Here is a 23,454-nt window from a genome sequence, read left to right as displayed (position 1 = left end):
TTTTAGATGAACGGTTATAAATTTGTTAATGAAAGGATTAAAAAATAATAATAAATTATTGTGGAAATTATTGTATGTCTCCGACACATGAAGTACAGGGGTTGCTCACTGGAGGAACCCCCCCTTTAAAAATAGCACTCTGGTTTGGGGGTGCTCTTTTAAGGAAAGATTGCCTATGCCCTGTTTTTAATTCAAAATAGGGTCTTTCCCCCCCTGATCCTGATAACCTCTTTTGTGGCATTTAATTGATAGCACGAGAAAGTACGGAGTGTTAAAAATGGAAATAAGTTTCCCCCTCCACTGGTTTCCTACTGATCGGATATTGATACTAAGAGGTGAGATCTCTTTTTTCTGGAGGCTCGAGCTCCCTCTCCAGGGTTTTGATTTCTTTTAAGTAGGAAGGCAATCGTTACAGACAGCATCCCTTTATTCTCCTTCGAATAAATTTTTCTGCTAGAAAACTCCACAGGCAAGTCCTCTCTTTGGACCAGACGAGAAGTTGGAGGCAGCCTCGTCGATTAAATCGAATATACCTGCAGAGTGTTAAAGCCTAAGAACCTCAGCAGCCCAAAAAAAGTGACATCGCTGCTGCCAGAGACTGAATCTGAAACGTGCCTAACATGCACGTACTTCTAGGGCTCTGAAATTTGCTCGGAGGATCAGCTAAGGGTTTAAGGTGAGCTTTGCGTGCAAGCGAGTGTTTCTCCCCATCCCCCACCTCCCCGCCCAGCCGTGGAGACTGGAAGCCAAGCCCAGGGGCGGCTCTACTTCAGCTGGTGAGCCCGCCTTTAACGGCCGCGGAAGCTTCCTCGTCTTTGCCTTTTCGCCGAGCAGAAAGAGGCAGCGGGAAGAAAGGCGCCTGCCTCTGCGATCTTCTTGCGGGCAAGCGGAGCGGAAGAGACGGCGTGAAAGAAGCCTCGAGCAGTCTGGAGCCCGAAGGCCTGGTGGGCTAAGGCGGGGAGCCCCCGAGTCCATTTAAAGCAGCCTCTTCGGTGAACGTTAAGTTTCTTATGGGTTGAAGTCTTAATGAGAGAGGCCTCTTGGCGTCGCTAGTAAAACTTTTGTTCCTTTTTTGCTCGTAGAGAATGGAGCATCGGTTTGTTTTGGTTTAATAACAGATTAAATCGGGACTACGGGTTTTATAGCGTTACGATCGAACGTAAACAGACTTGCAAACCGAACCGTAAGAATAATCTAGATTGTATAAACTCAGCTTTTTCTGCTCTCTGTTGAGGGTCCCAGACAACTTCCTATTTTGGGTGACAACTTCATTAGAGTAAATGCCCTTGCCTGCCTCGCCGGCGTTACCCGATCCAATTTGCATCTTTATCGTACGAGTCCCACGTCATGTATTAGGCAGAGCTAATTAAGAGGAAAGATGTCCAATATTTTCATCAGATGTAGAGGTAGCTGCTTGTTAGTAAGCTTCACTTTCAGCGCTGACAGTGAGGATGTGATTCAAGCTTGGTGGTGCTTTGATTACCATCCTAAGAATGGATTTGAGTTTCACATCTCAAAATATTTGGGATGTGTGTGATCCTGTGGAAGGGAACACCTAAGAGTGTACTTAGTTGGAGTCAGCTAGTAGAGATTGATTGATTATGAACCATCAGGTCACATTATTTACTCCTAGCAACCACATAGAGTTTCTCCATGGCAGCCTATCCCTATTCTGGTATCTCAGGTCATGAAGTAGAAAAAGAATGTACAGTACAGTAGTCCTTGATTTACGACCATTCATCTCGTGATCATTCAAAGTTACAATGGCAATGAAAAAGTGACTTATGACTGTTTTTCACATTTACGACTGATCTGAATTCAGGCGGTTGGCAACCGGTTCATATTTATGATGGTCACAGTGTCCCGGGGTCCTATGGTCACCTTTTGCAACCTTCTGAGAAGCAAAGTCAATGGGGGAGCCAGATGCACTTAACATCCCTATTACTAACTTAATGAGTTGTAGTGATTCACTCAAAGACTGCAGCAAGAAAGGTTGTAAAATGGGGCGAAACTCACTTAAGAAATGTTTCGCTTAGTAACATAAATGTTGGACTCAATTGTGGTTGTAAGCCGAGGACTACCTGTAAATGATTTTCTTGCTTGAATGAGGCTTTCTCACCAGCTTGGAAATTGTTTGATATCTTGGGGACAATCTGGAGTCCTTTGGGATTGGGCGGCATATAAATATATTTAATAAATAAATAATAAATATATTTATTTAATAAATCCTGATTGATTATTTAACTTGTATACCAATGATAGCTACTGGAAGCTGTTGAATATGCTCTTAGAAAGACACACGTAACAGTTTTGTTTCTTTTTATAAAGAAAAATGAGCAGTCCTAGTTTAGTTTTAGAGATGCTAAGTATAATTTCACATTTTTCTTGAACAACAATGCAAGCATATCCTGTCAATGTCCTTTTTTATGCTATATCCCCCATGTTATGTCTTTATCTGTTAGCTAGGAGTAAGACAGCAGGAAAGCTTGCTGTCCCAGTATTAAAAAAGTATTCCCCCATCCAAGTGACACCATCCAAGGGCATCCTGAGGTGGATACTGAATTAGGCTTTGAAACTTGTTAGGACTGTGCAGCACTTTGGGTCGGATCTCCCAGAGGTTGTGTCAATGTGTAAGCATGGCACCTGCTTGGAACACCTTGAAGCAGCTCTTAACTCTTCCCAGAAATATGCAGTCGCTACCAAAGGTTCCCACATGTTTCAAAGGACATTTTGAAGACTGAATATAAATGCTGCATAGCTATATCACCCATTAATATGGGGTGAAATCAGGGAGCTGCTGTAGCTAAAAATAGAGATACAGTAGAACTGGACAATGGGGACAACACAGTTTTCATGGCAATACAGTTAGCTTCAACTCAGTAGTGTGGAAGGGCCCTATATTAAGTGAATCTCATTTCAAAATCTGGGAGGGATTGATTTGTCTTTGAAGCCTTCTTCTGGCAGATTAATTGTTTTGTGTTTTTTAATATTTGTACTGTATATTTGAGCCATTTAAGCCATAAAACAAGTGCATAGCATAACTTTGATTAATTTTCTCATGCTGCAATGCTATTCTATTTTTTTGCTTTTCCTATGTCATCTTCCATTCTCAGATTTCAGAAAAAATTGGCATCCTATCCACTGGTCAAATAAGGTCAAGAGTTCAAAATTACAATGACAGAGGTATATCTTTGTTGAACCATGCATAAATAATAGCATATGTTAAGGTCACATAGAATTGAATTACCTTCAGCAAAAGTTCAATTGTTCAAAATGTTTTATTATATTATTTTTGCTGCATTGTTTTTATATTAGTATAATATTATAGTAGAAATAATAAGTTACTAAAGAGCAATAGGAACCTGTAAATAGAATGTCTACAACTCAGTGTGTAATGTTAGGTTCAAACTCTTACTTCTGTAGCCAGTATGCCAGTATTAAGGCGTGATGACAGTCTGAGATCAGTAATACTTGTCAATTGTGTATTAAGCCATCCCAGAATTTTAATAAAGATTAAGACTCTGAAAGCACCTTATCAATTTCTATTATGAATTACTATATCTCAGTATAAGCTTTGCAGCTGTTACGTATAATCTGCTTCTGTATAACAATGTTCATGTATTACATGAAATGTAAGACTACAGTTCTAAGCCTGGTTTCCTAGAAATAAACTCAGTAGGATTTAATTGCTTAATAGGATGGGAAGAATTGTCATATAATAGTATGAATCCTGGATTGTGCTTTGAACATAATAGTATGAATCCAAGATTTTCAAGTGGGGATTCTGCTTATTGATTCTGTCCATAGACTGATACAGAGAATCAGTCATAGACATAGAGAATCCTAAGAAAAGGGAAGGAGGCAATCTGCATTAATTTCCTCTCTAACATCTTCATTAGTGTTTCAGAGTTTCAGTCCTTTGGAACAAAGTGCAAAAAGAGCCATGAGGAAAGGGATAGTTGTTAAATTTGTAAGCCTTCCTTCGATTTATGTGAGTGACTTAATGAGTCTTTATTGAGATGAAATTCTTGTCTGTAGTTCATTGGTTACAAATGAAGCCTTAGTGATAAATACTTTTGTGGACATGCTTTTCAAAGTATCTAAAATTACAGACTGCCCAAAGAGGATAATAGAGGCCTTGTGATGGTGAAATCTAATACCCCAAATATCCCTTAGCTGGGATATATGCTACAATAATAAAGACTTTATATTATACTGTTTTTAAACACTTTAAAGAGTGGATTGAAAGTGTAGGGGGGAAAACATTGGAGAGAATTGTAGAAACCATCTAGTGATTTTGGTTTCCCCTTTTTCTGTTTCTCTCACTTTTCTATTGGTTTATTTTCTTTTTCTTTTTTTTTGGTGTATATCATTTTGAATGGATCTAAGGGTAGTTAAATGCATTATCTATCCCATAGATAGAGCTGAAGTGTTTAATTGGAGATACAATATTGCAATGAAAGTTCAAAAGCAGGATGTTAGAAAAACAGAGCTTGTGGAACAAACTGGAAAAAAAAAGATAAATGATGTTACTGGCTCATAAGTCTATATTAAAATCAGTAAAATAAAAACAATATAAAATTTGCTTATGAACTCTCAACTTTTATGTCATATGTAAAACTGAGGAAGTAGTAAGGCTCTTCTTTCACTGTTAGGATGAAAAAAGCAAAGGACTTAAACATGAGAAGGCTTGTGATATGTAACTTTCTCTTTCCCCTGGTATGTTTGTTACCATGTCTATTCAGAATTTTACCATGAAGTAACAATATTAGGTGACCAGTTAGGAGGAATTTCAGAGGGTTGCGTTAGAGAACGATCTGGCAATGCTTTGTAATTGTAATATGAGAATTTTTCTATTTTTTTCCACTGTAGCAAGAGCAAGAATGGGAAAACTTAAACAAGTTATTAAGACAACATGGCTTAAGACCTGTGTGCCTTGATACGCCTGGAACCTGCGGAAATGTGCCAGGTAATCCTACTCTTCACTAAATAAATTAAACTCACTATCAGTAGAATCTTGCACTTCTGTTACTGTTTGAAGATATAGGTACTTAAGTAATCATACATTTATAAAATATTATTTATTACTGATATTTCTATGCATATCCACTCCAAATAGTTCTGAGCAGTGTGTGCTACAAGAGAAACATTGGTAACCCATCAATGTAAGAAAGACATTTAGGACAGGTTTAAAGTGATTTTTCATTAGGTAAGGGCAACCTCAAATGGTCCTATCTCATAGGATGCACTGTGATCCCTTAGCATCTAGAACTATGCAGGACATTCCTCAATATGAAATGGCTGGGATATGATTACATGAAAACAAAATATAGTTATAGCTTGAAAAAGATACAAGTACTAAGTTGTGAATACTGAATTGAAATTGAATTATGCTTACAGTTTTCCTTCAAGCAAGGAATGTTGTTAACACTGTACATTATTGAGGTCTTAAGAACTACACATCCAAACTTCTTTCTCCCTAATTAAGAATCCTCCACAAGGCCCAAACAGTGCTCCTTCCAGGTCTTCAACAATTAAATGGCTTCCCCTTTGCCAATACAAGTAACATCATTTAGATTCAACAGGCAAAACTCTAATAATTCCCCAGATAGCTTAGCCATTGCTGAAAACATTAAAGAGTTGATGTATGCAAATTGTTGAGGTTGGAGCATTTATTTTGATGAGTATGGTGTAGTTCATATGTCAGGTTAGGATTGGGCTGCCAGCTGTTAATCATCTTTGTTTTATACACAGAAGTATGTTACTATTAATAAGCCAGGTAATAATGGTGATTGACATGCCATCAATCTGTTAACTCTTAGCGACCATGTAGATAAATTGTCTCCTTGAGGATCTATCCCTAACCTTGGACTTCAGCTTTTAATAATACTTTTCTATATTCAGCCTTTGAGGAAGTGTCTAACATTTGGTGCAAATGGAGTCCATTTGTGATTATTTATTGGTTATTTATTTAAAACATATATGCCATTTAATGTAAATTCTAAGAAGCTCAAATGAACCAGGCAGTTAGAAATTAAAGAGTTACTATTTTCTTAGTATCCTTAAAAACTGAATTCTTTCAGTCTATGAAGAACTTTAATTATATTGAATTTAGACAGTTTTACACTTTTAGCATTCTAGTTGATTTGGGAGATGCTTTAAAATAATGTGTTTAAAAAGCATTTATTTTTTAAAATACCAGATGCAGAGAAAATTGTTATGGACAAACAGTCTTCCGAAGCAATACAGCATGCACTGAAAACATTACTGGAAGAGACAGAGCGTCAACGGAAAATTATTCGTGACTTGATAGAAGACAATCACCAGCTTAGGTATCATATTTTCTTAGAATTCAATTGGATGTCATTCTGTAAATCAGTGGTTCTCAACCTTCCCAATGCCGCGACCCTTTAATGCAGTTCCTCATGTTGTGGTGACCCCCAGCCATAAAATTATTTTTATTGCTACTTCATAACTGTAATTTTGCTACTCTTATGAATCGTAATGTAAATATCTGATATACAGGATATATTTTCACTATTACAAATTGAACATAATTAAAGCTTTGTGATTAATCACAAAAACAATATTTAATTATATATTGTGAAATATGTATTTCTAATTACAAATAAATGAAATTTTGTCTTGAAGCATGATGTAGCATGGGTAACAGTCAATATAATAACAGTAAACTACATTGCTACATTTTGCGACAGTATGCGCAATGTGAAATAGCAGAGCATTGTTCAGCGCATCCAAATCGTTGCACAGTTGCACAAAATGTGGTGAAACTCAGTTAACGATGCTCTTGCTTAGCAACCAAAATTTTGGGCTCAATTGTGGTCATAAGTTCTCTTTTTTCTTTCTTTCTTTTTTCTTTCATCTCTCTCTCCCACTTTCTTTTTCTTTCTTTCTTTCTTTCTCTTTCTTCCTTTCTTCCTTTTTTCTCTTTCTCTCTCTTTCTCTTTCTGTCTGTCACTCTCTGTGTGACTCTTTGTCCCTCCCTCCCTCCCTCCCTCCCTCTCTGTCTCTATCTGTCATTCTCTCTGTGTGTCTGTCTCTCTCTGTATCACTCTGTCTCTCTCTCCTTCCTCCCCCCATCTCTGTGTGCCTCTGTCTGTCTGTCTCTCCCTCCCTTCCTCCCTCCCCCTCTCTGTCTCTCTCTCTGTGTCTGTCTGTCTCTCTCTGATTCCCTCTCTGTCTCACACTCACTCACTCACTCACAGACACAGACACACATACTGTGGTCACCTTGTTGAGTGTTCCAATCACATTTGAAACACTCAACAACTGGCCTGTATTTATGGTTTTTTGCAGCATTCTACAGTCATAGGACCAAAATATATGGCAACGGCATTTTCCCCTGGGGGGTTCCTCAGAACATCCCAAGACCAATGCCACACATCTCCGCTCTTCGGGGACAGGTCCTCTTCAGAAGGACAAGGCCCTGCTGGTCCCCCTCGCGCTCTTCATCTTCCAGCCACGGCCCCACACCATAGAAAACATAGGCGCACGCACACCCTGCACAATTGCAGCCCGGAGCAGGACCAAAGCCCCTCTCCCCACTGGCCCTTCCTCCCTCTTAGGGCTTTGGAGGGAAGTTTCTGCAGAAGACCGGGCATTGGTCTTGGGATGTTCTGCAGAGCCCCCCAGGGAAAAATGCCGTGGGGGAGGGCTTTTTAATCAGGTCGCTGTCAGAGAGAAGAAGACAGCGTGCACCCGTGTCTTAGGCGACCCCTGTGAAAGGGTCAATCGACCCCCAAAGGGGTCGCGACCCACAGGTTGAGAACTGCTACTCTAGATGAAATACACAAGAATTCTCTTTCTTTCTCTCTCTCTCATCCATCCATTGATCCATCCATCCATCCACTTGTTGTCTCACTTCCCAATTTTCACTTAGCCCTGTCTTCTGGTCGCTCTTGTTTGATTTAAAGGTTTCCTGGCTTTTCCATTCTGCTGTGGCATTTTGGAAACTTCCCGCGTGCTTTCCTTATCATTTCAAAATTTTGCATTTAATAGAGAGTCTGTGAAAAGCTAACATTCAGTCAGAATTCCATACTTTCAGTGTAGATTTGTTTCCTTGAGTTCTTACTGGGCAAGGAATGACAATGCAGCTTCTTTGCAGCATAATGAGCTTCCTTTATTACAATAAGTCCAGGTTGATGCTTTCTTTTGGGTTGTGCATTTCAACAGGCATGACTTAGAGCAGGAGGGTCCAATCTGTGGCCCATGGATTATATGCAGCCCTGGACAGTTAGTAATGTGGCTCCACAAGTTCATAAACTTTTAACATTATTACATAATTTATATACATTAACTATATTATATATTTTATACACAGCCCAAGACAATTCATCTTCACTCAGTGCAGCCCAGACAAGCCAAAAGATTGGATACCCATGATCTTTGGTTATTTAGGTTTTAATGTATTACCCAGGATAATACCATATAATACTATGAATCAAGCTCTAAGGTGGTTTCTTTAGCTTGGGTTATTGCAAGGTTGATCCACCTACAAATCTCTGATTTTGTTAAACTATACTGGCTATTATAAAATTAAATAGCATGAGTTGGCCTCAAATTATCCCTACTCCCACCCCATAAATAATTCCAGGTTTTTTCCTTTGTAATCCATGCTTTATAACCTCTGAACCAAATCATTATAGCTTGTTCAAAAACCATTATTAAAACAAATGTGAATTAATAAATTGTGTGATACAGTTTTTTAGATGAACACTCTTATTTTACCTTTGATTTGAACTTACAGGTAGTCGTCGACTTATAACCGTTCATTTAGCGACCATTCAAAGTTACAACAGCATTGAAAAAAAAGACTTATGACCTTTTCCCCCAGTTACAACCTTTGCAGCATGGTCATGTGATCAAAATTCAGATGCTTGGCAACTGGTTCATACTTACGACCATTGCAGCGTCCTGGGGTCACGTGATTACTTTTTGCAACCTTCTGACAAACAAAGTCAATGGGGAAACCAGATTCATTTAACAACCAGGTTGCTAATTTATCAACTGCAATGATTCACTTAACAACTGTGGCAAGAAATGTCGTACAATGGGGCAAAACTCATGTAACAAATTGTCACTAAGCAACATAAATTTTGAACTCAGTTGTGGTTGCAACTTGAAGACTACCTATATTTGGGGATAGCCTATTTTTTCACTACAGTGTATTTTTGTTTGGTTTGGTTTTTAATTAGAGATGAATTACGTTTGGAGAGAGGCCGGGCTTCCCGACAGGAACAACGAGCGAATGATTTGGACGTTATTGTGGAAAATGTCAAACATAAAATACGTCAACTAGAAGATGAGTCAATAGCCAATGCTTCTCAGCAACATAACCAAATCAGAGATCTTCAAAAAGATCATGAAATTTCACAGGTACTTCAATACTGTTCGGAGTTTGAAATTCCGGGTTCCGTTTGTTTATTATAGATAAGAGGCTTTTTAAGTATTACAGCAGCTACAAACTAATTCTAAATTGCATTATGTCAGAAGCCACAGGTTGTTGTTATGCTTTAATCCATAGGCGTCCAACCGTGGCAACTTAAAAATTCCCCAGTGAGCCATGGTGTCTTAAGTTGCCAAGGTTGGAAGCTCCTGCTTTAAATGAATATGCAAGAAAAAAAGTGAAAAGTGTTATCTCTAGCTATAGAAAGCAGATGTTTTCTTGAAAATTGATAGTAGGCCAGCTAGTAATTTTTATTTTTTTGGTCTTTTGCAATTTTCTGGTTTTCTCAACCCAGGCAGTGTACCGGCACCAAGCGAAGCAGTTGGAGGAGCAAGAAGGGACGATTGACCATTTAGAAAAGGAGCTTTCCAAGTTGGGTCTGGAAGAGCAGCAGCGTATCGCCACTCAGAAAAAAGTGTTCCGTCAGTTTTGTAAGCAGGCTCCAAGAACTCACGTAGATCAGCAGTAAGAAATTCTGCATGCTTTTTAAACTGTGTGTGTCACATATTAAATGTGATTTTACATAGGAATTCATGTTAGGTAGGTCTTCTCTGCATTACACACTTCTCTGCATTAAATACAGTACTTTTTCTTTTTAAAAATATTTATGTTTATCAGAGGTGGCATTCTGCTGGTTGGCCCCAGTTTGGGTGAACCAGTAGCGGCGGCGGGAAGCTCCACCCACCAACCCAGATGTCATCACGGATGCTCTGCTCATGCGCACAAGGTTCTGCGCATGTGCAGAAGCACCTGCGTGACCGAAACACACCCAGGCACATGTGCGCTCCAGGTTCTGAACAGGTAGCGAAGATAAGAGGAAACCATTACGATGCTTATGCATAATTTTTTAAAAAAATATTTCAGCTTATGCTTTGATGTGCAAATAAAGAAAAAAAATTAAAAATAAAACAGTGCAAGCGCCCTACAACCCAGGTAAAATATACATAAAGGAAAAAGTCACTTAGCCCAATTCATCATTTTACCCTTGATTTCACAGAGAAATATTGATCAGCCTTGGCAAACTACTTTATAGATTAAAAGTGAATATATGTAAGTGAGCATAGATTGAATCCTTCGGGTCTCACATTATCTTTCAAATATCTAAGAACTTTTTTTGCTGAACTGTACTTGTATTATTTACTTATATTTCATATTTCTAAACCACCTATCTCCCTCAAAGAGATAACAACCTCCAAACATTTGATATATAGTTCTAATAAATTCATATTAAACCATGCTGCTCTTTTAATACCTTATTGACAAATTTATGGATATGAAATCAGCACTAGGTGATAGTGGGACACATCTATTTCATAGAAATGTCCCTTCACCCATTTTACACTTCCAGGTACAAAGTTCACACCAATTCTTTTTAACGTTTATTAGTTGTCAGTTTGAAATGTAGTTCTTTGTTGAATTAGTTTAATTCTACGATCATACAAAACATAACCACAAAGAGATTTATACCTGTGTTTTAAAAATCTTAACCTTTGATTTATTGATATGGATCATTCCATTTTTTTAATTCCAGAGTTCTAGCAACAACTAATATCTGTCTCAATTATACTCTTTTTCTTAAAAAAGTATTGTAGACTTAAAATCATCCAAAGCACATATCTACATCAACAACTTTTATATGGTTTTAGATAATATTAATGCACCTGAGCCTAATTACAAATCTGCAATGTGTTTGCTACCATTTTAAATTGTACTTCCTTTCTTTAGGGAAATATAAAACTTGCATCCATATGGCTTGGGTTTATTTATATTATTTACATAACACATTGATGGAAAAGTACTGTACAGAATTCCAAAATTCCAATAGGATTGTTAATCAGTAAACTATGAAATATGATGGGTGACTCCATTTTGAAAATACCATTTTAGATTTCGTATTTTTAAAAACCAGGTTCTACTTTCTCCTCCAGATATTTTGGCCCATAATAATACAATAATATAATAATAATACAATAATGCGATAATACAATAATACGATAATGCGATAATACAGTAATACAGTAATACAGTAATACAATAATACAATAATACAATAATACAATAATACAATAATACAATAATACAATAATACAATAATACAATAATACAATAATACAATAATACAATAATACAATAATACAATAATACAATAATACAATAATACAATAATACAATAATACAATAATACAATAATACAATAATACAATAATACAATAATACAATAGCAGAGTTGGAAGGGACCTTGGAGGTCTTCTAGTCCAACCCCCTGCCTAGGCATGAAACCCTATACCATTTCAAACAAATGGCTATCCAACATCTTCTTAAAGACTTCTAGTGTTGGGGCATTCACAACTTCTGGAGGAAAGCCGTTCCACTGATTAATTGTTCTAACTGTCAGGAAATTTCTCCTCAGTTCTAAGTTGCTTCTTTCCTTGATTAGTTTCCACCCATTGCTTCTTGTTCTACCCTCAGGTGCCTTGGAAAATAGCTTGACTCCCTCTTCTTTGTGGCAACCCCTGAGATATTGGAACATTGCTATCATGTCTCCCTTAGTCCTTCTTTCTCTTAAACTAGACATAACCAGTTCCTGCAACCGTTCTTCATATGTTTTAGTCTCCAGTCCCCTAATCATCTTTGTTGCTCTTCTCTGCACTCTTTCACGAGTCTCCACATCTTTTCTACATCGTGGTGACCAAAACTGAATGCAGTATTCCAAGCATGGCCTTACCAAGGCATTATAAAGTGGTATTAACACTTCACGTGATCTTGATTCTATCCCTCTGTTTATGCAGCCTAGAACTGTGCTGGCTTTTTTGGCAGCTGCTGCACACTGCTAGCTCATATTTAAATGGTTGTCCACTAGGACTCCAAGATCCCTTTCACAGTTACTACTGTTGAGCAAGGTACCACCTATACTGTACCTGTGCATTTCGTTTTTGTTGCCTAAATGTAGAACCTTACTCTTTTCACCATTGAATTTCATTTTATTAAATAGTGCCCAATGTTCAAGTTTGTCAAGATCCTTCTGTATCTTTAGCCTATCTTCTGGAGTGTTGGCTATTCCTGCCAGCTTGGTGTCGTCTACAAATTTGATGAGTTCCCCATTTATTCCCTCATCCAAATCATTGATGAAGATGTTGAAGAGTACTGGGCCCAAAACAGAGCCTTGGGGTACTCCACTGCATACTTCCCTCCATGAAGATGCAGTTCCATTGAGGACTACACGTTGAGTGCGGTTGGTCAGCCAGTTACGAATCCATCTGGTGGTTATGATGCTGTCTAACACACATTCTTCTACTTTATCTAATAGTAGGTTATGGTCTACCTTATCAAATGCCTTACTGAAGTCCAAGTAAACTATATCAAGCATTCCTCTGATAATGCTCATCAGCCACAAGCAGCAATAACAGGATGAAATTTACAGTGTCTCTAGCTTCCCATATTCATCCAGCAATTGTTTGGATTTAATTTAATTTCCACAAAAAGGGAAGTTTAAGTTGCTTATGTATGTACTGCTTAGATGTAGATATTAGGGAAAAACCGTTCTTATTTTAATTTTTGAATTGAGAATTGTTGCAATTATTTTATTTGCTCTGTTTTAATTTATGTTGTGCTCATTCAGTATTATTTTCTTGACTCAATGGATTTATAAATGTGGATATTTTTTCTGATATATCAAAATATAATATTTTCTGCAAAACCTAATCTTTTTCAATGACATACATACAACTTGCAAATTGTTACCTTTGTATGTAAAGGCTATCTTGATAGTTGAGCTTCTAGTAGAAAAACATTACAAACTATTAAGGAAAGATACTACAGTGAACTAATCTTTGTCTACAAGTTCACATTCTTTCTTATAAAAGTTATTCTTCGACCAGATACCCACGTTTAACGTTTGCTGATTTATATTGGCTAAATTAGGGTATTCTTCTTTTTCAGGATTTGTTGTCTAATTGATTATTATGAATCTCAGATCAGCCATGTGAGAAAAGAACTAAGGTGGGTAAAATGGTTGGTGTTATACAATTTGTGGACTTATCTTAACAGCTGCAAGCTATACTTTAGATGACAAAAGTGACAAAAGAGAGATGTGGTAGTGGGAGATCACAAACCACTCTTAGAGTGTAACTCGCATCAGCCTTCATGCTGTCAAAGAGTGATGGAAGTTAGAGTTCAAAACAGTTTGGAACATCACATTACCCATCCCAGCCTGAATCGTAACATATATATGTGTGTGTGTGTGTATGTGTGTGTATAGTTTTATTTTAAATTCATAGGGTCAACCAGCTGACATAACAACCTTATATTACATCCAACATTTTCTGAATAGACTTCGCTTCTTTTGCATGTGTTCAAACTCTTTGGAGCAAGCTTGCAATGGGGAAAGGAAAGGAAGATGGAAGAAAAAAGCATCTCTTCGGCTGAACAAATTCATGCTGTTAAATGTAAACGTTTGTTTTGTATTTCATAGGAAGTATAAGAAAGAGATCAATCATTTACAGGACGAAGGAAAAAATGAGGAGGAATTCTTGAAAAATATAGATGCTACTGCTAATTACAAAGCTCTACTTATGGTAAGGAACTACTGTATAATACTAGAGCTGTGATAGCAAACCTATGGTACATATGTCACAGATTACCCGCCCGAGTGTTGACTGTTGAATGCAAGTTGTGTTTTATTATTTTATTTTGTTCACTCACTGTTTGTCTTTTATTATTGCACCCCCTTCCCTGTGATTGTAAGCCGCCCTGAGTCCCCTCAGGGAGAAGGGCGGCCTATAAATCTTAATAAATAAATAAATAAATAAATAAATAAATAAATAAAATAAATAAGATGGCATGCAGAACATCCTCTGTGGGCACGCTAGCTGTCACCCCAGCCCAGCTCCACCGTGTATGTGTGCATGCCTCCCGCCGGCCAGCTGGTCATCGCACCTGGAAGGCCTCCTGCATCAAGCTGGAAGCCAAAAATGGATGGGGAGGGGAGCGCATGTGCAGGGGATGGGGGAGTGCATGCGCAGGAGATGGGGGAGTGTGTGTGGGTCATGTGCGCATATGGAGACATCACGTGCATGCATGGAGATGGGGCGCACACTGGGAGTCACACATGCATGCACACGTGTGTGTGTCACACGCATTGCATTATGGGTGCGGGGGTGCACACACGCTTTTGGCACACGACAACAGAAAAGTTAACCATCACCGTCCTAGAGGTACATCTGTAATTTGAACAACCTTATGAATGAGCCGAGGTGGCGCAGTGGTTAAATGCAGCACTGCAGGTTACTTCAGCTGACTGCAGTTCGGCTGTTCAAATCTCACCGGCTCAGGGTTGACTCAGCCTTCCATCCTTCCGAGGTGGGTAAAATGAGGACCCGGATTGTTGTTGGGAGCAATATGCTGACTCTGTAAACCGCTTAGAGAGGGCTGAAAGCCCTATGAAGCGGTATATAAGTCTAACTGCTATTGCTATTGCTAACCTCTAGGTGTAAAATTATAACTTTCCCAGTTGGTAAATTATAGTGTAATTCACTTTAGGATTATGCTGAAGTTATTGGTTGATAATCTTCAAAGGTATCCCACTAATGTCTACAATTGAAAAACAAGCTTAGAAAACCCCCATAACCCTATACCCAAATCCTGAGCTACGTATATCTCTATCATCATAGTTTGTAAATAGTATGTATATCAAAAACCTATTTTGCTTTTTTCAGCAAGTATTCATTTTTTGAAGCATACCTCATATAGTCTGCTATCTTTCCATTAGAATCTTCCTAATTTTTCCCTCCATTTCCCCATTTTTTTAGTAAACATTCTGCCAGATACAGAAATTGATCTCATTGCTATTATTTACCAATTCAATTTGAAAGATAAAGCATTGCACGTTATATTTTATATCTTCAGATATTTTCAAGTAGTTAAATACATGGATTTAAATCATTGGAAGGAGTTCTTAATTTAAAGAAACCCTATAAACTGTGGATTTCTTCGGTCAAACCTTAAGTAAGACATTATTTTTCAGCATTTATTAGTATATATCCTGTTCATTAATCATCTACTTAATTGTTTAAGACAAATGAGAAGATGCTTTGTTTGCATGCATATGGATAAGTGTAATATTTGTAATAAATATTTCCAAGTCTTTCCAGACACAGATAATTGAAACAAAAGCTCGAAATGAACAACTTGTACATGAAAATATTAATCTCAAGAAAGAGATGGAAATTAGGTGAGTGGGCAAAACAATTTCAGCGCAGCATGCATGCATGGATTTGATTTAAATCCTGGATCTTAAATTCTGTGTGAAAACATTCCCTACTGAACATCAAACAATCTCTACAAGTCATTTTTCAAATATCTAATTCATGCTGTCATAATAACAGATGACCATTTAATAAACTTACTGAGAGCAACAGAAGCATATTTTGGTGAATGTTTGGCAGGGGTGTTACCGGCCTTGTAAAAGCAACAAACAGCAATAAATCCACAGGAACAATCTTTTCATTGTGAAACTTGACAGAACGTTTTCTTCCCTTCAGGCCAACTGTGCAAGAATTAAAATTTTATAAACACCAAGTGAAGAAGCTGGAGAAAATATTGAAGAACATCAAGTAATGCATTTTGAATAAGCCTTAATCATTAACCTGTTTTGCAGATGGATAAAAATAGGGACGGTGTAGTGATTATTGATCTGAAATCTGGGGTTAGACCCTTTAAAAGAGAGGAAGCCAAAATGGGAGCCCAGCCAAAGGAAAAAACAAGGAGTATAACCTAAGCCAGTGAACCCATTTGTGATTATTATAATTTGTAGTTTTTCCTGTGTTTTGAAGCTATGATTTGTATAAAATCTTGTGAAAGATTGCATTCTAATTATTTTTTTCTTATTTATGTAGATGCTGACCATATAGTTTACTTTTGATTTTGTGATTCTGTGTTTGGTCTATAAGGCATGGATTATAGAGCAATTTTTTAAGTGTATCTTCTTTTCCTTTCTTGGGTTGCTTGTTAGATCACTCGAGAGCAGCGAAGAAGAAAATATGAAAGAAAACAAAGAACTTACAAAAGATTTGGGAGGAAGCCAGCTGCAGGAAGTTTGCAGAAGATATTTACAGGTGAGTGGATTTCTGTTGCAGAAATTCTGCACACACACACACACATACACACCAATATAAAATGAAGAAAAGTTTTCTCAGGTTTACTGTTTGTTACTATTCTCCTATTTTATGGCTACAAGGATATTGTGATTAGTTATGAGAAGTCTGATGCTTTCAATTTAACCTAGCCTAGCCTACTTAACATAGGGAACTGTGGTTTGTTTTGGATTTTCGGGAAAAGAAAAACTTAGGAGCAAATCAGTGCTTCAGCTCCTGATTTGTTCCCTAACTTGAATTTTGACAAATTATAATTCCTTGAATTGATGCGACATTTTATTCAAATGAGAAAGAGAAGGAAAAGGCAGTGAGATGCATCCTATGGCAGGAATTTATATTTTCCCAGTTAAGTATGTAACTCAGCCAAAAAATATGCCTTTATTAAAAGCTTCTGTTCATTTAACTCCCTTTTCCTTTAAAAATGCCATCTGGCAACAATAGAATCGAAGCCTTTTCTGAATCATCCATCATGCTTCTTGATTGTATTGAGAATAATCCCACTGGGTTACCAACTGACAGCATCTACTTTCAGATTGCAGAATCGTACCAGTCTGATAACTGCTAAGACCATAGCTTCTATCTGGGAATGCTGTATTTCTTACAGTGTAATCTACTTGATGTTGCTGCTTAGTAAATGTTACATATGCAGTATGGAATACCTATTTTCTTATCATTTGCATTTCAGGGAGGAGAAAACTGCCACACATCAACTCTAGTCAAGTGTAAATGAAATCATGCTTGTGGCTTTTTTCATTGCAACTTCCATGACTACCAGTCTGTCTTACAGTTTAAATCATTTTTATTATTTGTGCGAACTAGAATTTGCTTAAAAATTACCTCCAAAAGAAGCTTGCAAACTAAACAATAATTTAATGTTACTTCCCAGACAAACTGAAAGCATATAAGGAAAAATTGGAAGCAGGCTTATTCATGCAGTGTTAAATTATGGTTTGCTGTTGTGCCTGAACTAACCAACTATATTGGTCAAAACACTGTACTTAATAAATATAACATAACTAGAAAGCCAAGTTCATTAAATAGTACTATGCATGTTTAGTTAAATAATATATTCTGTGTTGAAAATGTAGTTTCCTTGCTAAATATAGAAACACAGGGACATAGTGAAAGATTGATACGTTTGGGAGTTGGTGAATAGGAAGAAGCCTGATTATCAGATACTTCTCAATAGAAAGTCCATCCTAATCGCTGTTGGATCAAAACCCAACAGAAATGTAGCTCTCTGAGACCTTATTATTTCAATGAAAGAGTTGAACGTTTTCCTAGCTGTCCATTTAAACCTGGAATTTTAACTAGGACTGGATTATGCTCAGCATTCCTCAGATATAATCAATGTTACTCCAGCCAAGTGGTTCTCTGGAACATTATATAAAGATTAATGAATAATGATTCTTCTTTCTAATATTTTAACTCTTAAAGGTATTGTCCAGCATTGACTCGATCATCAGAAGCCCAAGAAGAGCTCCTCTAATAACACTTATGCAAAAAAAGGACCTTGGGAAAAGCTGGGCTGAGGAGGAACGTGGATTTGAGCATCTCCCTGCTGTGATTGAAACCTGGGCTGACCAGCTAATGGCCCTGAAGGTACTGGTGATCTTTGACTGCTCTCTTCGGCCTAGGGACCTACCCCTGTCCCTGGTTCTTCCAATGTACATCCTTTGTGTTTTCCACATATCTTTGTACCCATTTTCAATGTAATTTAATTGTAATTTCAACATGCAAGTAATTAAATAATAAGCAAATGTATTTCACAGCAAATACTTTTTTACACTTTATCCTGAGAAGTCTTTCTCTCACCTGATTTAAAATGATTTGATTTTAAACAAGGAGAAGGATACAGGGGACCTGGTCTTCCCATAGTATCGTTTTAAATTCTTACATTGAAAGCCCAAAAGAATAAGAGTAACACATCAACATCTTTCTTTTGTTCTTTCAAGATCTTGCACTACTCCCTGAAAAAGCTATTGCTGCGGTTAGTTCCTAGGCATTCCAAAGCTATGCAGGACACTAATGAATATATTAGAGTTGAGGATCTTCAGCAAATAGTGGAGGAAATCTCTGAAGAAGTAGGCAATGAAGAAAAGGTAATCTTCAAAAATTCTGATTGTTCATTCTTAGTCTATTGTGTTTCCTTACCTATGTGGAAATATTATAATAATAGCATGTCATTTTGGTCCTTAAGTAGATATGCATTCATTTGTATGTAATGCAGACTTAAATGATTTTAATTTAGAAAATTAAGATCATTATTCTATTTAGAAAACATCACCCTAGTTCTTTTCCAGTTATTATATCTGGGAGAATCAAGATTTTAGACAGAATGCATCCCCAGGCTTCTATTATGTTTAATCAGGATTGAAATGATCATTTGGCTCCTTTTGTTTTTATTCATATCCTACAGAAAAGTCTGATTCCTTCACAACAAACCCTGTATGCCATTGTCTGTCATTTTCAAAAACTATTTGATGTGAAGACTCTAAGTGGCGTTTACCCTCGAATGAACGAGGTATATACAAAACTTGGTGAAATGATCAACGCTATGAGGAACCTCTGTGACCTCTTAGAACTAGGTAATAATCTGTTGCCCCTTCTCTAGCCTGCTCAGAGTCAGACCATGGTGATGTGGGGATGAGGAAAAACTCAATGGTGTTCTTTGAGAGTGTGTGTGTGTCAGGGGTGGGTTCTGGCTTCTGCTACTGCCAGTTCGCTTAGGGACGTGCCGCACAAGCGCATGCACATTAGTAAAAAAGCATGCTTCTGTGCATGCGCAGAAGCAAAAAACAAGAATGTAGTGCCTATGGCGCCGCGGAGAGAACCGGTTCAGGGTGTGGCAGGCCAAGTTACTACCTACTCAGCTGAACCAGCCCGAACTGGTAGGAACCCAGCTCGTGTATATGTGTGTGTGTCTGTATATTGAAAGGACATGATAATTTACCATAGGTTTTGCAGGAAGAGAATGGCTGCCATAAAAATTTTACCTCGGAGAAATGCTTTTCCTGCATCTTAAACTTAATTGCAAATGTACTTGAATTGAAATAAAAGTTGAGAATGGAATAATAAAATACAGAACACGGCACCAAATCATATTGAATTCTACATATTTTGTTTAGTTTCATTTTAAAATTCAAAGTTTGGTCACACACAAACCCAACAAAAGCACGTTGCAAAAGACCATTAAATGCAGCGCCAGATTTGCCATTGACTCTCTGGGATTTATGGATTTTTAAAACCCATGTAAAGCAATAATTCTGCAGCTCCCAGGACTCTTATTACATGGGCAAAATAAAGACTGGAAATATATATTGGAAGAGATCTGATATCTCCTTTGTTATGTCCCTACAGAAAAGCCCATCATCTTTTGAGATGTAGAAGGATAAATGGGAAGCAGGTTAAAATTGTCATATATTTCTCATGTGCATCTTGTTCGGTTCCTTCCCTTATTTTAATTGTATATTATTATTATTTACAGTTTTATTATTTACTGGCTTTTAATTTTTGTAAGCCACCCAGAATCACCTCTAGACAAAATGAGTGCCATACAAGTTTAATCAGTCAATAAATTACTCGAGTAAATCCATCCAATCTCCACACACAGTCCTAAATTCTTTTTCTGATAATCCTACAGCTGTTCTAAATGCATTTTTTCCTCATTGTCTATAAAAGAAGGTTTTCTTCCTGTAAAGAAATGACAGGAAGGAACCTTCTACCATCTCATCCTGTTGGCATGAACCAAGCCAACCTTGTGAAATATCAGGGCCTCCAAAATAACAGGATTGCTCTGTTAATCCTGTTGGTCTTATCCTTCCACTATCAGCACCACAATCACTTTAATGGGTTATTGGTTTCGCCTTCCCATTAAAAACTGTGACGTGCTTGTCTTGCACAACATTTTCCCGTGTTGCTTAGTTTGGATATTTGAGTTGGCAGCCATTTCAAGGAGTTTGCTGTTTCATTTGCTCCCACTTTTATTGCTTGTGAAATGTTGCACAGAAACTGATACAACATTTCTTCATAGATTGCTCAGCACCACCTAGTGTCCTGGTGAACACTGTTGGAAAGCTATGCAATTTGTTTAATGAGAATGTGGCCTGGCAGGTGGAACAACTGCTGGGTACACAAGACATCGAAAGGTATGTTGATCTTCATAGTTAACTAATAGTAGCTTTACAAAGACGCCTTTAGCCCTACATTCTAAGTGCATAATGGAGAACGGTGTGACGCCCTGTCAGGTATTTGAAGAACACTGTCACGACCATCACAGTCATTTTATTCAAGGCAAATCTTAGAAAGCTTTTCCAGTTTTTATCGGGCTTAATTTCTAGTGGCCTGATCCTCTTTGCCTTTCTCTGAACATCTTCCATTTTCTCACAGTGCTTCTTAAAAGTGGGACGTCCAAAGGTCTACATGGACCCTTTAGATGATATCTGATCGTAGGAGAAGGGAAGGGAATGCTTCATTCTTGTGCTTAAGTATTCCTGTGAAATCACAGTTAATCTTCACTTGATACTAATTGGGAATGGCAACTCTGTCCCTAAAGATAAGGTCATAAAGCATGATGTCACATGGCCACACTAATTTATTATTGCAGTTGAAGCAGTTCCAGTTGCCATTAGTAAGTGAATGCCACACAATGTCCTGCGATCATGTGGCCCCCATTTGCAACTTCCTACTGGTTTCTCCATTGACTTTGCCTGTTGGAAACTGGCCATGAAGTTCACAAATGGTGATGACATGACTGTGAATATTGTGATCCTCTTAATTACCAGCGAGTTGCTGAGTGCCTGAATCACAGTCATGTGAATGTATGGATCCTGTGACAGCTGCAACTACATATCCCCTCATTCAAAGCCATTGTAACTTCAAACGGTCACTGAATGAGTGATAGCTGAATGAAGATTACCTGTAATTTTTGCTGATAAGAGTTTAAAACTACATTTGTCTTTTTTGCAGCCACATTGCACTGCTATCTCATACTATCATTCATCTCCTCCCACTAATGACTGCAGGACTGTAACTTTGTTGCTTGTATCATTATGATTTATATTGATAGTTTCCTGATTGCTTATTAGTACCCTATGACTATCATTAAGTGTTGTACCTTATGATTCTTGATGAATGTATCTTGTCTTTTTATCTACACTAAGAGCATATGCACCAAAGATAAATTCTTTGTGTTCAATCACACTTGGCCAATGAAAAATTCTATTCTATTCTATACTCAATTTGCAATCAACTATAATCAGTTGATCATCGTGATAAGATTAGGGCTTGTTGTTTAAATGACAAAATGAGAGAATGAATGTTTGTCAAATTGATATTTTTCAGCATTATCTTTAAATTAGAAGAACATGATGACTTTTTCCCAGCATTTCATGCTCTTATTAACAACTTGCTTCGTGTTCTAGGTAAGCACTTTCTGTAAATTAATGATAATAGAGTGGCCAAGGCTGTCAGTACATTATTACAAATGGATTTTGTTTTCACCAGGATTTAAGGGCAACATTTAACTTTTGAACTATATCTCAAAACAAATGTATAATCATGTGGGATTGTCCTGGTAAATCAATGTTGTATATCCCACGTCAAAAAAATATGATCAAAGGCTACCCAAAGTTATTGCTCAATTGTAATTTTAATACATATCTAGAAAGTAGTATTATAAATAAATTAAAATGGTAAAATAGTTTTTCCCTCTTTGTATCCTTTCTTTTTTGGAATATATACCTACATGCTATATACTCTTACTGTCAGAATCAAGTAGAAAGTGATCTTAGGATCGTTTAGCAAAATTCATGGTAATTATATAAAGATTGTACACCTGGTGTTTTATATTGACTGCTTATTTTATTCGGGATTGTCAACCAGGGGTGGGTTCTGACAGAGACTACTGCCGGTTTTCTCAGGGACACACTGCACATGCACATACACAAGCAAAAAACAAGAAAACTGGTTCAAGGGTGCTGCTGGTTCCAGTGACCCAGGCCACCAAGTTACTACTGGTTCGGCTGAATCAGTCCAAACCAGTTGCCAACCATTCAGCAGGACAATTCAGTCATGATGTTGCTGTAAATGATATGCTGTGACTGCATCTTTTGAGAGGCTCGGGGCATTTGCTTTGAAAGCATTTGAAGGTCTTCCCAGGACCCCAAAGCACTTCCCCTTCGATTGCCACTGAAGGTTCCTTGTTTTTTACTGCCATTTTCATTGGAGGAGTCCACTGTGAATGTAGGCGAGATGACCTTGGAAAAAACCCTGAAATAGCCATGTTTAACCTTCATGTAGACATGCTTTTATGAATTGCAGCAATATTGCAACCAAACAACCTTTCTGTTTCAGAAGCTGATAAATGTAATTTAAGAAATCCTTAGAATGTATATTCAACCCTAGTCATTTTGAGTGTAGGGTTTTATTTTATGCACACTGGAGTTTTGATTAACTAATTGATTATAGCCTGGTTTGTTTATAGTTTACTTCTGAAATGTAATGGAAATTTTACGTACTTTACAAAGAAAGTATAAATATAGAGCCATACCTTTTAAGTATTCCATTGGATTTCTAAAAATAGGTGACTATTGAAAAGGCAAAATAACGTTTGCAAAATTGCTTTTGTTTCAGAAGTCAGAAGTCTCACAGAAATATTACCTGCTGTACAGAAGCTGAAATGGATGGTCCAATAATGTAAACTAAATGTAAATCTTTTAACATATTGACTACCTCTTATGTATTTTTGAATATTTTTTTATTAAAAATGTCTGAATGGAATCAAAAATGTGTTATTTGCTTTCAATATCATAGGAACCAAGTTTTCAAAGCTGATTA

General features: G+C 37.3%; 1 protein-coding gene across 3 annotated transcripts; it reads left to right on the top strand.

The window, feature by feature from the left end:
- Positions 1-95: 95 nt before the first annotated feature.
- CEP70 (centrosomal protein 70) lies at positions 96-23,398 on the top strand. 3 transcript variants are annotated; one of them, XM_032215676.1, is made up of 17 exons: positions 96-676; positions 3,114-3,183; positions 4,873-4,969; positions 6,203-6,332; positions 9,216-9,396; positions 9,762-9,931; positions 13,406-13,465; positions 13,938-14,040; positions 15,607-15,695; positions 16,006-16,077; positions 16,476-16,578; positions 18,055-18,219; positions 18,573-18,719; positions 19,037-19,205; positions 20,651-20,765; positions 21,961-22,040; positions 23,251-23,398. In XM_032215676.1, the coding sequence occupies exons 2-17, from the start codon at positions 3,175-3,177 to the stop codon at positions 23,310-23,312; spliced, it is 1,752 nt and encodes a 583-aa protein (XP_032071567.1). In that variant the 5' UTR covers positions 96-676; positions 3,114-3,174; the 3' UTR covers positions 23,313-23,398. The 3 variants fall into 3 exon arrangements, with proteins under 3 accessions (XP_032071567.1, XP_032071556.1, XP_032071577.1); XM_032215665.1 differs by lacking the exon at positions 96-676 and adding an exon at positions 764-992; XM_032215686.1 differs by lacking the exons at positions 96-676; positions 3,114-3,183 and adding an exon at positions 764-992.
- The last annotated feature ends 56 nt before the right edge of the window (positions 23,399-23,454 follow it).

This window comes from Thamnophis elegans, chromosome 1 (genome assembly GCF_009769535.1).
Source record: "Thamnophis elegans isolate rThaEle1 chromosome 1, rThaEle1.pri, whole genome shotgun sequence".
NCBI classification, from domain to species: domain Eukaryota; kingdom Metazoa; phylum Chordata; class Lepidosauria; order Squamata; family Colubridae; genus Thamnophis; species Thamnophis elegans.
Note: the sequence above shows the minus strand (reverse complement) of the source record. Positions and strands in the feature narration are given on the sequence as shown.

What these genes read in the sequence shown, in the direction of transcription:
- CEP70 (XM_032215676.1), top strand. An exon ending in AACCTGCGGAAATGTGCCAG is followed by an intron (nt 4,970 to 6,202) that starts GTAATCCTACTC and finishes TTAAAATACCAG; the next exon opens with ATGCAGAGAAAATTGTTATG. An exon ending in GGTACACAAGACATCGAAAG is followed by an intron (nt 20,766 to 21,960) that starts GTATGTTGATCT and finishes GATATTTTTCAG; the next exon opens with CATTATCTTTAAATTAGAAG.